A 14,010-nucleotide genomic window follows, 5' to 3' on the forward strand; every position below is an offset into this window, starting at 1 on the left:
CACATAAATGTGTGCAAAGGCACAAAGACTATTTTTTGTTTCAAATTCAGTTTTGCAAAGAACTGAATCCTTTTTATAATCAACATCTCTAATATGGTGTGCCATATTAATGTTTTTTTTTTCCTTTTGATCAGGGAATTCTTACAAAATTTGTAACATAGAAACTATTTTCTTTTAAAGGTTTTATTTATTTGACAGAGATAGCAAGAGAGAGAGCAGGAATGAAGAGGAGAGAGAGAAGCAGGCTCCCCACTGAATAGGGAGCCCCACGTGGGGCTTGATCCCAGGACCCTGAGATCATGACCCAGGCTGAAGGCAGATGCTTAACCAACTGAGCCACCCAAGCGCCCCTAGAAACTATTTTCATCTTCTCTTTTATAATAAATAATTTGAGTGACATACACTATTTAGTATTTCTTCAAAATATTATTTTGATATTTGATATTGATAATTATCATTGCTGAATTATTTCTCATAGTGCATGTAGTTTAGATTCTAGTGAGCTTCTGCAGTTTGTTTATATTAAAATGAGCATTAGTTTGCTGTCCTTTTATTTGAAACACCTAAACTGTATTCATTTTTATGACATACATTTATCTCATGAAAAATTTGTAGAGCAGAGACAATGTGATTGCCCAGGGTTCCACAAGTTCAGTTTATAATTTGAATTTCATTTTGAATACTGTTCTCCTCTTTGGTTTTGAGACTCCTTAACAGACAAAATCATCTTGATTATATATTTAATATTTTTATTAAGTCAAGGTAAAGCAGCAGTCTTAAGATACAGTTCTGTTGATCATATTTAAAGTACACAGTTTAAAACCTGTGAATTCAATAATTCACAGGTTTTAACAGAATCTAAAATTTAAACAGAATCTAAAATTCTGTTTAGATTTTGAGTGATATATCGGTTACTTTATTCTCGCCCACTCCCTAATTCAGTCCACTTGGTAGAGCACTCAGGCATGCACAGGCATCCAAATACAAATAGTGCTCTCTTGGAGAAAATCGAGATGGAGGTTTATATTTTCAATTCCATTCTCATGTTATATTGATGCTTCTGTTCACTTGTGCTTAAATGTAGACTTGATAATATTGATGTTTCCTGTGAGTGGACATTCCTCTAGTGTTGTTATATAATGGCCCGCGTTCTCTGTCCAATTCACGCATCTCCAGCCCTTTCTGATTATGTAAAGAGTAGAGCTGCAGGTGCTCTGTGCCACAGGGGAAAAGACCTGTCCTGAGAGCCGAGAGGCTTGTTTCATGAATGATGTACGTTTGATTACGTCTGATCGAATCACATAGGTCAGGATGTTACAGACAAATGTGCTACTCTTGACAACTTCATAACAGATGCTTCTTTCTCTTTTCTTTTTGTCTCTGGCAGTTACCCGGCTGTATGTGAATTCTTACAGCACAATAATTTGTTATCTATACTCCGAGCCCATGAAGCCCAAGATGCAGGGTGAGCAGTTTTGTGGGTTTATGGAAACCGTGCATTGCCCCGGGTCACAGCTTCCTCGCTTCGTTCGGGCTGTGGAGGATTCCTTGTACTAGGCTCTCTCCCTGAAGAAATCAGTTCCTAAAATTGTCTTCTGATGACACAGATATGGCAGGGTCCTGGGGAATGAGTGGTCACAAATGTGTGGTAAAGTCCCCTTGAAAGTGCCTTTATGTTTAGCTTGAACAGGTAAGATTTTCAGCCGGCTTTCTTAACTTCTGTGGGTCCGTGTGCTCTCTTTCCTCTCCTGCTCTTCCCACTGTCCAGTAAGTGAGTACATTACCAGCAGCTTTTCAGTCTCGGTTGGTGATGTGAGTGAGAACTACACATAAATATTTAACAGCTACCGCACGGTGGACTCTTGTTGAAAGAATATCACTCCTGACCCCTGTGAAGTTTTAAAGGACAAAAGCAGAGGCATTTAAATGAGGGAGAAAATTCTATATTCTAACAAATGCACAAGAGGATTTTGTAATACACGGTAAATTTTAAAATTTAGGGTCCAGGGTTACTCTAATATTTACTATAATTGGTAGGCCGATTGTAAGGGCTTAGAAAACTAAGAAACATCCGATGTTCCGTTTGATAGTGCATTAAATCTGCATTAAGGAGGAAAAGGCGTAATGAGTTCTAGGATTTGAAGTCCACTGCCGTTCTCAGGAGGCTCTGAAAGGTATTGTTTGCCTTCAGATGCTTAAACTCGTTCCTCCATATTCTGAGTTTTTTGAAAGGGAGGAACACTTCATATTGCATAACCTGTGTGCTGAAATTAGGAATAGCGATGACCACATTCTGAAGTTAGCCCATATCTGATGATCCTAAGTCAAGGCCCAGCTTATGTTTCTTTTAAAATTAGCTTATTTCAAGCAATAATCAACAGGTATGAACTGATCCAATTCTGTGTATTCAGTGTGTTGTAGCTGAGCTTTGATATAACCTGTCAATAAGCCAACAAGCCAGGTCCTCAAATAATTTTTTTTTCTTTTTTTTCCCCCCAACTTCAAAGGCAGTGGTTTCACCATGCTTTTTTGACTAACTGTCCTAACTGAACATTAAGCAGCTTTCTGTTAATCCCACTACAGACTTGTAATCATCTGCTTAGTGGAAAATACTTTAAGTTCATCGGTTAAAATCAATTAGCATATTTGTTTGAAAGGAGCATTTGATTGATTAAACTGAGATTATGTCATCTAGTTTCTTTGTTTTCATTTGTTGTCAAGTAAGCCTACATAGCTAATCACCGTTTGTAATTCCAAGATACTAATATTGGGGGCGTTAATTATCTTTTACATTCTGATTTTTTTTCCACCAGCAGAGTTTAGTCCGATAAGCAAAATAAATACTTCTAGAATAGTTCAAAAGATTCTTGAGCATATATTTTCTCCTAGGGAAAGTAGTATCGACATATTTGTGAAATTATAAATCTTAAGGTGGCTATTTATCTACCTAAAGGCAGATATTTGAGGTATTTTAAAACCCAACTAAAGTTGGTATGGTTAGTCAGCCAGAAATAACATGACCCAGAATACCCAAGAAATGATAAAATTTTGTTTTGCACTTTATAGGAAATTTTCTAAGCTAATATTCCTAAAATCTGTTACATAGAAGTCATGAGATATATTTTCACCTTAATGGAAAAGAGCCAGAGTTTCCTGTATTTTTTGATTATTTGAGGACTAGAGTCCTATTTTTATCTAAGTAGAAGAAAAGTAACTGGCTTATTGGTTTATTTCCAAAGATCTCACAGATGTTCTGTTTCATTACTGATTGATTAAATATTACCCTGCTCAGACAGTAATCTTCAACCTGCAGATGCCAGAAGAGATTGGTAATAAATATAGAAATATAGAAATAAATAAAATAGAAACACTTTGAACATGTAAAACCCATAGATTTAACTACACATCTTTTGTAAAGCAAATTGCTTAGTCAAGACCATAACAGAATATTATAAATATTGTAGATAAATTGAATAATCAGCCCAGTTATTAGTGTGAAAGATTTATATATTGCTCTGCTTATTCAGTCTTATGTCAAAAATATTGGTACACTTCTAAAAAACGTGGTAGGTACAAGGATATCTTCATACAAAAAGGGACCTTCTTGTTCTCCATTGCACATGTGGATATGAATTATGATTTTGCCTTGAATTCCACCGTTCCCAGGCCTGTTAAACTTAGGAAAGACCTCTTTGGATATTATCCACCTGATTGTATGTTTTCATGGTTGACCTTGGGAGGAATCCTGTCTGTGTGTAACAGACTTTAGAGAGAAAATTTTGTTTAATGTTAAGTAATTGAGTTGTCTCAGAGTGATAAAACATAACTTGAATATTTTATTTTGAATCTGTAATTTGATACCATCTTCCCCCCCATAATATCCTGTTGTAACTCGTCTTTATTGTGTTTAGGTATCGCATGTACAGGAAAAGCCAAACGACAGGCTTCCCTTCTCTAATTACAATTTTCTCAGCACCAAATTACCTAGATGTATACAATAACAAAGGTAAGTGGTTTTAGATCCCTCTTGCAGTTTTGCGTACCCTGTCTTGCAATGTTTCATTTGGGTTTGGTTTGAATGGTTGAATGGCTTGGTTTGAAGGATTTTTAGTCATTCTTTTTATTTCCTGGCTTTTTCACGTATTGCTGGATGCAAATTTTGTGATTGTCTTCAGAGTTACAGATTCAGTTGATCAGATGTGGAGCCCAGGCACTGTTATTGTTTAACTATTCTGCAGGAGATTCTAATGTATGGCAGGATCTACACTGAACTGCTCTGGTAGATAGAAGTTTTAAAAGAAATAATAATTGAAAGTAATCCAAAATCACATGTCTTAAAAAGGATGTGGCTTTCAATGAGAACAAGGTGATTGTGTATTTTAGGGCTTAGGAGACATGAGCAAAAGCTTTTGCTTCAAATTCAAGTTTAAATTGCATTTATTCAGTACCTACTGTGAGCCAGAGCATGTTCATTTATTTTTTTAAAAAATTGAATTAAACTTCAAAATAAATATCCTTAGCCCCCACCCCTTTTAGTATGCAGAATGGGTCTCTGTGGATAATTGCTTTGCCCCAGGTCACTCAGTTAGGTAGTAAAGAACTAAAATCAAACCCACGCCTTCTGGTTTAGCATCCTGTCCTTCCTTTATGAAACTCCATACTTGTGTGCCTAAAAAAGACCAGGAAACAAGAGGGCATTGTTTACTGACTCTAGAAAAGAGCGGAGGAGCAAGGGACACATTATCTTCTTTTATCAAGGTAATTTCTATATTCAGATGACACGGAGTGTTACAGGTGTGACGGAAAGGGGGATAAAATGTGAAAAAGCCATTAACTCTGGTTGGCATTGGTCTAGATAACATTCCTGCAGCATATCTGAGGGTGAGGGTGGCTTGCTGAGATCCTTGCCTCCCCGCCCCAACACCTCCCCAACACATCTGCGTTGTCCTATAGATACCTCACATGGCTGTCCCCACCCCATAGGCCAGAGAGACACACCTGCTGGGTGGGGTGGGATGGTCACACCACACAGTCTCTTACACAGCCATTTTGACTGTGTGGGCCCTCCTCTGTGGCCTTGGAGTGAAGTCACTATCAGAAGGCACTGTGACATTTCTGTCACAGCGATGGATGGCAGGAAGCAAGGGAGAGTTGTCCCCTGTTTCCTAGTTGCCTGATTTCTAGAAGAGGAGCTGTCTTTAGTACTCTGTGGCAAGAAGCATGTAAAGTAAAACAAACCGTGTTCTTGGTGTGCCCAGGGCTTATAAGCCAGTTGATGAATTAACACCTTTGGGTGATTTAATATAAATATAAGACACAGTGTCATTAAGTGAAGGTAAGAGAGTTAGCTTAGCTTAACCAACACTGAGTCGGTTGGACAAGGAATCATTTTTCTAGAGTGGTCAGGGAAAGCCTTGTTTAAGGTAAAACATGATCTGGACATTAAAGAATGGTGACCGTTTGATTAGAAAAAGAAAAATAGAATAAAATAAAGTCAACACCAGTGTTTCTGAATTAATTTTTTTTCTTTTTTTCTTTTTTTTTTTGCCAAACAAAATCTCAATCTTGAACCCTTTTGTATAAAAGCAGTAAGATTGAATTCCCTTGGATTGGATGTGGGTTTTCATTCCAGAGAATTCCCCAGTGGTACCTAGAAGGCATGCAGGAACCCAGCCGGTCATCTTGCCTGTCCCATCATGATCCTACTATTCCCCAAAAGTATATACAATCTGAACACTTATTTTCCTATTTCTTTATGGCATGAAAACAATTTTTTTTCTATTTCACCTAGTGAAAGGAGCATCCAAAAAAGTAATTTTCTTGACAGAGACCAATTACTAAGTAGCATGGACTATACATACAATTTTTTTTTAATGATTGAAAAAAAGTCAAAACAGTAAGAAAATAAAAAAGAAGAAGAAGAAGAAGATTGGGATTTCACTCCATAAAACAGACTTAAGTTTTTCCTCTCATTATAAGGCTGGGTAGCGGTTTTGCTTGAGACCAATGGCGATTTCTCCCACAGGGTATGCATTGCTTTTTTGTCTATGGTTCTGATTTAACAAGGCACGAACTTAAAAAAAAAAAAAAAAAAAAAAAAAAAAAAACAATAGACATGAGTGGATTGCAATCTTGGAGCCTTTGTAGTTCTCTTTCTGCATTCTCTTGTGTTTAGGGTAGATCACAATCTCTCTGAAAGGGGAGAGAAGCATTTCATTTTGGGAACCTTTTCATAAAAGAAAAAATTCTCCTGAGAGAAAAAGATAAACTGATAGGAAGAAGAAATATATATTCTTCAGTTTGAGCATAATTTCAAAAGACTTTTGTGTAAAGTCTCTGAAGCACTTTAAAGCTATTATACTAACAGTGTGTACAGTATGTGGGAGTGGGAGTCAGTTATTCACGGCTGAAGTGAGGCTATTACTGTATTTGAATAAAATAAATGTTAACGAGAATTGTAAAAGGCAGTGCCAGAAAGCTGGGTTGCAAACTCCTTCAAAATATCATCAATGGAAAGAGAGCAGTGAAGAATCTCTAAGTTAACCGTCTGATTCTTAGAAACAGATGACCATATAAGGCTCTGGAGTTGTGTATAACCCAAGAATTAAAATATGATGCGATTTTTAAGCACCTGCAAATTAAGGCAGCAGCAAGAGCTCTTCAGCTACATGAGACAGTGAGAAAAATGGGTGTATTCTGCCATCTTAAAACGAATCCTAGGTGTGTGATCAGCTTCGTGTTTCAATGTCTGTAGGTTGTGATTAGTAGTTCATACTTGCCTTGCAATGAAAAGAGGCTTTCTAAAAGTAATGAGGACTGTGAGTGGCCCTTCCTTACTGTAGCCTACACTGATTCACCCCTCCTCCGGCCTCTGTCTCCTCACTCTGAGGACTCCTGCATCCTGTCTGGGCAGAAGATGGAGCGAGCTTGCGATCACAGCTCTGCAAGGAAACGCCAGCTCATTTACATGTATTGACACGCAGTGACATCTCTGCAAAAGGAGAAAAAAAAAATTTCTTCTGTGAATAATAGATGAAATTACCTTGCAACAAAATGCTGTGCGGTATTAAGATATTATCATCTTTGAATATTTTATGTTGCTATCATTATGCCACCTGTCAGTGGCTTCAGGGAAACTGACAGAAAAACACCCCGTTCTCCTCAGCCTCTTACTTATAGTTTCACTTTGTGACTCGATCTACCTTTATAAACCATCTCACTGCTTCTTCCTGGGTGAACCCTTCACTTTTAGAGAACTGCATTATTCCACTCATGGCCCTGTACAAATTGTTCCCTTTCACCACGTCTTTGCCCACATAACTTTTTTTCTATCTTGAATACTTGTCTCCCTCTTCTCTGCCCATCTAAATGGCCTGTTCTCAGACTCCAGTCAGTTTCTAAAGACTTCTCTCTCTCTTTTGTATTATTTCTGTATTTATTTTATTAACATATAAAATATTATTTGTTTCGGGGGTACAAGGTCTGTGAATCATCAGTCTGACACAATTGCTAAAGACTTCTATTGGTAGGCCTTCCCTGAGTTCCCGAAATACCAATCACTTGCCGTTGTATTTATCAATTAATTTTTTTTTTCTTGTTAGCTCTTCCTGTAGTTAGCATTGCTCTATCTTCCCAATGGATTGTAATTAGTTTGAAGTGGGGGCTTTTTGGAGCATGTGTTAAAGCCAGGTAGCATGCATTATACATGGTAGGCCATCAACACATTCATTGATTGAAGCATTTTCTTTCTGGAAATTAAATAGCAAGACAGTGCACCAAAGGGCCCTCCCAGACCCACAGAGCTCTACCTCGCTTTAAGTTACTGTTGTACCCGGTTATGATACGGAATTAAACATTTGCAGAGCACATAACCCCTTTGAATTGTTTTCCTCCTTTGAATCTGTAGCCCTAAGGGTAAAACAATTTTTATAATTACCCAAACCCACTGAACAGAAGAAAACTACAAGAATGACACATGCACACTGCTTCTGCTAATAATAGTAATAGTAATAATGAGAACAACAACAACAATAATAATAATATGCCAGAGCGCCTGGGTGGCTCACTCAGCTAAGCATCTGCCTTTGGCTCAGGTCGTGATCCCAGGGCCCTGAGATTGAGCCCCACATCAGGCTCCCTGCTTAGCGGGGAGTCTGCTTCTCCCTCTGCTGCTCCCCCTGCTTATGCTCTCTGTCTGTCAAATAAATAACATCTTCAAAAATAATAATAATAATAATATGCCACCTGTAAAAATGACTTCAATCTCATCCACTCACCACTGCAACAAACCATTACTGAGAGCTTAAGTATAGTAAGCACTGTGCTAGGTGCTGCACTAGATTGGCATCTTCCTTCACCCTACTTGGTTTTTTAACTTGGTGGTGAAATAGATGTTAAATAAGGAATTCCATCAATAATGATTCAGACGTACTTGGAAAATACTACAAAGAAAGAAGTGGTATTAAGTGAGAGTGGAAACTAGTCCGTGGAGACCAAATGATAATAATAATAAGCTTAACTGAGGAAGTGACGTGAAAGCAATCTTAAGAGTAAAATCTTTCCATATCGAGAAATAAGAGGCAAATGTGAACTCTGCTTTAGTTTGGCCAAAAATTATAATGAACTTCTGGAAAAATGTGTTTTAAACCTTGATCTCTCTAGCGATATACCTGTGCTTCAGAGTAATCTAGAGGAAATAACACAAGGTTGCCAGTTCCCTGTAGTTTAGATGAGTTTTCATATGAGTGTGGGGGGGGCGATGATGGGTGGATGGATATACAATATGGATATAGAGAAATACAAATATACATACCAGGGGTATACACTCAGTTCCAAGAAGAGCTACTGATAGTAAAACTAAGTAATTAAATAAAATTTATTAAATGAAATGTATTTTGGATTTGAGAAGAAAAACCTAAATGGCAACCCCACTTAGTAATTAAGACCAAAGATTAAAAATGAAGGGGAAGAAAATTAATTCAGTATTAAAGTAGGTTAAGGAAGAGAGATTTGCAAAATTGGGTTTCAAGGATAAGACAAGAAAAGCATCGTATGTTAAAATCCTAACATGAAAAGTCTACCCTTTTTCATGGGAAAAAAAAAAATGTGTTATGATGGTTTGGACTTTTAAACTAGGAAAATTGATAGAATTACTTTAAAAAGCATATTAACCCTACCAAAACTTGACACAGTCAACATCCTCAAATACTTTCCTTCAAATAGTAGTCATGATCTTCAGAAGTACCATTTATAAATAAAGAGAAAATTTATGGCTTGGCACACTGTCATAAAGGGAGGATTGAATTCCTCCTGTAAGAAACCAAGGGAAGAATCTTTTTTTTTTTTTAATTTTTTTATTTATTTGACAGACAGAGATCACAAGTAGGCAGAGAGGCAGGCAGAGAGAAAGGGGGAAAGCAGGCTCCCCACTGAGCAGAGAGCCCGATGCGGGCCTGATCCCAGGACTCTGGGATCACGACCTGAGCTGAAGGCAGAGGCTTTAACCCACTGAGCCACCCAGGTGTCCCCAAGGGAAGAATCTTATTGGCAGTCATGATGTGGACACACAGGAGCAAATGCAATGTGTCTGAAGTCAGCTCACCTTGGTCCCCTGCTGTCTAGTGTGAGCACTCAAACCTCAGCGACAACATCAATGCCGTGGGCTGCCAGCTTTGAGAACCTCATTTCTTTCTTTCTTTTTTCTTTTCTTTTTTTTAAGATTTTATTTAATTGACACAGAGAGAGAGCACAAGCAGGGGGGGCGGCATAGCAGGGAGCCCCTTATAGGACTCAATCCTAGGATCCTGGGATCCCAGGCTCATGACCTAAGCTGTCCAGGTGCCCGGAGAACCTCATTTCTTATCCTAGCATAGTTCTTTCATACCAATACCTTGTTTCAGCTTTTAGGAATTGTGTTCACAAACTTAGTGGTATGTGGCACCTGCCTGGTTCAGGAGCCAAACGCAAAACCAACTAGATCCTTATCCTGGGCAAAAAAAGGGAGATGGTTGGGGGCAGGGGAGGGGCGCTGTCTCTGGAAAGGAGTAGAATTCATGCCCAGGCAACCCTAAGTTAGAATCGTAGTGTCTTCCTCTAAAACATGCCAAAATCTTACTTCCCTACAAAACTGAGCACATTTTATAAGTAGGAAACCATTTCTGTAGAACCTGAGAACCTGAGAACCTCTTATCTATGGGAATAAGCTTTAGCTTGACATCAACATTTTTAAAGCATGTTTTAGACCTTTACAACCACAGGCATAAATATGATCATTAGTGCTTTACAAGGTAGGAAAAATTAATCCAGAGATTTTATCCAATGGCCACAATTTTCACAGCTTTTACTTTTCTCCTGCCACCATATCAAATCTAAAGATCCTCTTAATTAGTCCTGAGCAACTGTTTGCCAAGATCACTTTTCTCAATATACGAAATATAAGTATATATACATGGTAGCATTTTGTTATTCAATATTTGCTAGCAAGTTGTAGACTATGTGTTTTTCTTGTTGTTACCAATGCAAAACAATAAGTAAGAGAAGTCCCATTGAAAAATAGTAATTCCTTCCTTTATTTAGTAAGCATTTTTATTCTAAAAAAAAGTTTATTCCTTACCCAAATGAGTATTGTTTTACACACATTGGAAAAATAATTTCTTTATAATGATTATTAAATCTAGGACAGTCTGTGGACAAATGATATGGAATCTACACCCTCACAGAGGAGCAACGTGGAAAACATTAAGAAAACTCTTAGCATTAGCTTTTTGTATTATCAGTATGAGGTAGTAGAAAAGAAATCTATGTAGACATTTAAGGCTGAAGAGAACTTTCAGTTGGGAAGTTTTGATTGGTTGTCAGAGAAATCGCCCCTCTGAGATGAATGGAGTGAGGGGCAGAAAACCCTTTCGTATATGAAATTAATCTAACTGTGATTATAATTTCTTATACTATTATCATTATCGTTGTCACCTTGACTGCTACAGCTTGGTATATTTTCGTTAAAGTCTTAGGCTGGTAATAATATATTTAGTAAATGTAAATATTTCCCTCCAGTTGGGATAGCATGTGCACAAATGTTACTTACTTTATTCATGCAACTTGCATATAATAATAATAATAATAATGTAATAATAGAACATTTACTTTGTGCCAGACACTGCTCTAATTTTCCATGTGTAAATGCATTTAATCTTTCAAAACTCCATGAATTACATTCTAATCATGATTTTACTGATGAAAATCTAGGGCGCAGAGAGGTTACACACTTTCGCCAAGGTTCACACAACCTGCAAAAGGATTGAAATTGAAACTTGGCAGCCTGACGCCAGGGCTCGCAAGTTAACCTCTGTCTGTGTTCTTTTAGGTCAGCTTTGTTATCTGCAAGTTTTCGGGGCAGTGTTTGTCCCAATCTCCTGTTCAACTCATGGCTCCATTATGTTGAGGTGACTAACTGTTCTTCAATAAGAAAAGAACAGCTTTTGAAATGAAGTCATTTGTTATCCCTTTAAAATTACATGAATGATATACATTCAAATATATACATTACTAAAAGAATGGGGTATCTCTTATGTTCTTCTCAAATAAATGATTTCTCTCTTTAAAAAGTGTCCCTTAGGTACTTAGACTCTTGCTTTTGTTCACTTAGCTCCATTGCGAAAGTGTCATTGCTGGAGGTCACTTTCTAATTAGATATTTTTGTCCAGTCGTCCACTTGCTTACACTGAAGCATTAATAGGACAGGATAAAACAGAAAAGCCATCAAGATTTAATATTTAAGAATTACCCTGAGTATATGTTTTAATTGAATGCATCCTCAGTATCATTGCAATGACAAATAAACTTCTTGGTTGCGTGGCCATCATTGCTACATAATCACCGATTTTGGCAGTGAAGCAATTGTGGAACTTCCCTAAGTAAGTAGTAACTCAGTGAGTGAGGTAATCCCTGCTTCTCAGAGTGTCGCCTATAGAATTAGAGGATTGAGCTCTCGAAGTTATACAAGACCTTAAACAAAGATGAAGACAGGATTTGGATCAATGCTAAATCCTCCCTGCAGGTTCATTGGCAAGTCCTGCTGCCAGTTGAAGGGGATCAGCTGGGGGATGTGTCCTGAGGTGTTGCATTCCGTCTTCTGACAGATGGTTAGAAGATTCTTAGACTGAACTGAAACCTATTTCTCTAGAAATCGAATTCTCTGTAAAGCATTTAATAGGAGGAAAAACAGGGACAATCTACATAATGCTAAAGACCCAAATCATGGGCGTATCACTTGCTCTTCGTTGTCTGGAAGTTCTAGATCTGCAAGAAACTTGACCTGCCAATGTCAAAAAGTCTGCAGCGATCTTACTTTCCACAGAAAATATCAAAGATATGGGCTTAATATTAACTCCGTGCCAAGGGTATCTTGGAGATAGCAACCTAGAACCATAGCAAGCTCAGGGCTTAATACCAAGTACAAGCTGGAAGGTGAAAAGGGTGTTCTGTGATTGCATACAGATACTGCCAATATTCCAGGTACCTCCTGCCCAGGTATCCTAGTGCACTAGGAGCTTACAAGTGTCGACCACATTGAATGAGAGCAAGGCATAGGCACAGTGCCTTCTAAGGCCATGCCCACTTCTCTAGCAGTTTAAAGCTTCAGCTAAACCTTTTTCTCTCATTTACTATAGTGGCTTAAGCCTTATTTCTAGCATTATAACTAATGCTAATACGTATTAGAACTTAAAGATAAAACTGGTAAAGAACTCATAATTCATTCTTTCCTCTTGGCTTAGCAAAAAATGCCTAAAGTTCTCTATGTGAAATTGTAACGTAGAAAAAATTCACACTGTTTCACTGGACTTGAACTGATTGCAAGGATCAGTTTTCAGCCCAGACTCTCCAGATGTTAGTATTTCGATGTGATTAGGTGGGAATTATAAAATGGCAATGTGATAAACATAGATAGCTATCTCTTCCTTGAAGAATTTGAAACTGCATCATGATACTTTGTGTCTTTCAGGTGCCAGATATTTTATCTAATCATATATATTATCATGTATATTAATCCCATATATCATTTTATTTGGTCTTCATACTTTGAGAACAACAGAACAGGTCATAATTTTTCCTACTTTACAAGTTTAGAAGGTAAAGCTCAAATCAGGAGAAATATTTGCCCAAGTTCATACAGTTACTTTGTGACAGAGCCAATACTGTTTCCACTCTTGTCTAATTAAGAGACACTTTGGCAATTTTAAAACAGGGCTTAGCCTCCGAAGTGACATACTATCTTTCTTCTGAATTCCAGCATGTTCCCTTCATACTGTTCGTATGTGGTTAGTTCTATTTTTAGCCTCATGAGAAGTTACATGTTTTATGTTCTGGAAAACTTTGTTTTTACTTTTTCTTTGCCTGCCTGCCTTCTTTCTGTCATTCCTGTCTTTCTCCATCTTGTCCTTCCTTTCTCTCTTTCCTTTCCTTAGACCTTTTCTTTGACCAACATTATTAAGCACCAACCATGTGCCAGGTACAGTGCAAAGCACCGTGAAAGGAAAAAAGTGATCTTGCCTTCTTCATCCCTTCCATCATTTTCCTTTTATTAACTTACCCAAATTCTGTATTTGAATAATGGGCTTCTTCAAAATTTACTAACATAATATTAAAAAGAGAAACATTATACACACACACGAGTACACACACAATCATAAAATTGACTCATACTATTTCATAGATATATCTGCTACAGTCTCTTTCCTTCACGTACATAGAATACCATCAACCAAGTTTTTTTTTTTTAAGATTTTATTTATTTATTTGACAGAGAGAGATCACAAGTAGGAAGCAGGCTCCCTGCTGAGCAGAGAGCCTGAAGTGGGGCTCAATCCCAGGACCCTGGGATCATGACCTGAGCCGAAGGCAGAAGGTTTAACCCTCTGAGCCACCCAGATGCCCCTCATCAACCAAGTTTTATGTAGGACACTTACAGCAAAGTAATAAGGTGCCATGAAGGATGAGTGTACAAGGTAGGAG

The 14,010-nt window shown here is 37.7% G+C and overlaps 1 protein-coding gene across 7 annotated transcripts in view; it reads left to right on the forward strand.

Annotated features, from left to right (window-relative positions):
* The window catches only part of PPP3CA (protein phosphatase 3 catalytic subunit alpha), a 322,003-nt gene that overhangs the window by 259,023 nt on the left and 48,970 nt on the right, over nt 1-14,010 (forward strand). For all 7 annotated transcript variants that reach the window (XM_059172206.1, XM_059172188.1, XM_059172170.1 and 4 more), the window contains 2 exons: nt 1,388-1,465; nt 3,912-4,006. In XM_059172206.1, coding sequence (XP_059028189.1) covers nt 1,388-1,465; nt 3,912-4,006 — 173 coding nt within the window. The remainder of the gene's footprint in view (nt 1-1,387; nt 1,466-3,911; nt 4,007-14,010) is intronic.

This window comes from Mustela lutreola, chromosome 1 (genome assembly GCF_030435805.1).
Source record: "Mustela lutreola isolate mMusLut2 chromosome 1, mMusLut2.pri, whole genome shotgun sequence".
NCBI classification, from domain to species: domain Eukaryota; kingdom Metazoa; phylum Chordata; class Mammalia; order Carnivora; family Mustelidae; genus Mustela; species Mustela lutreola.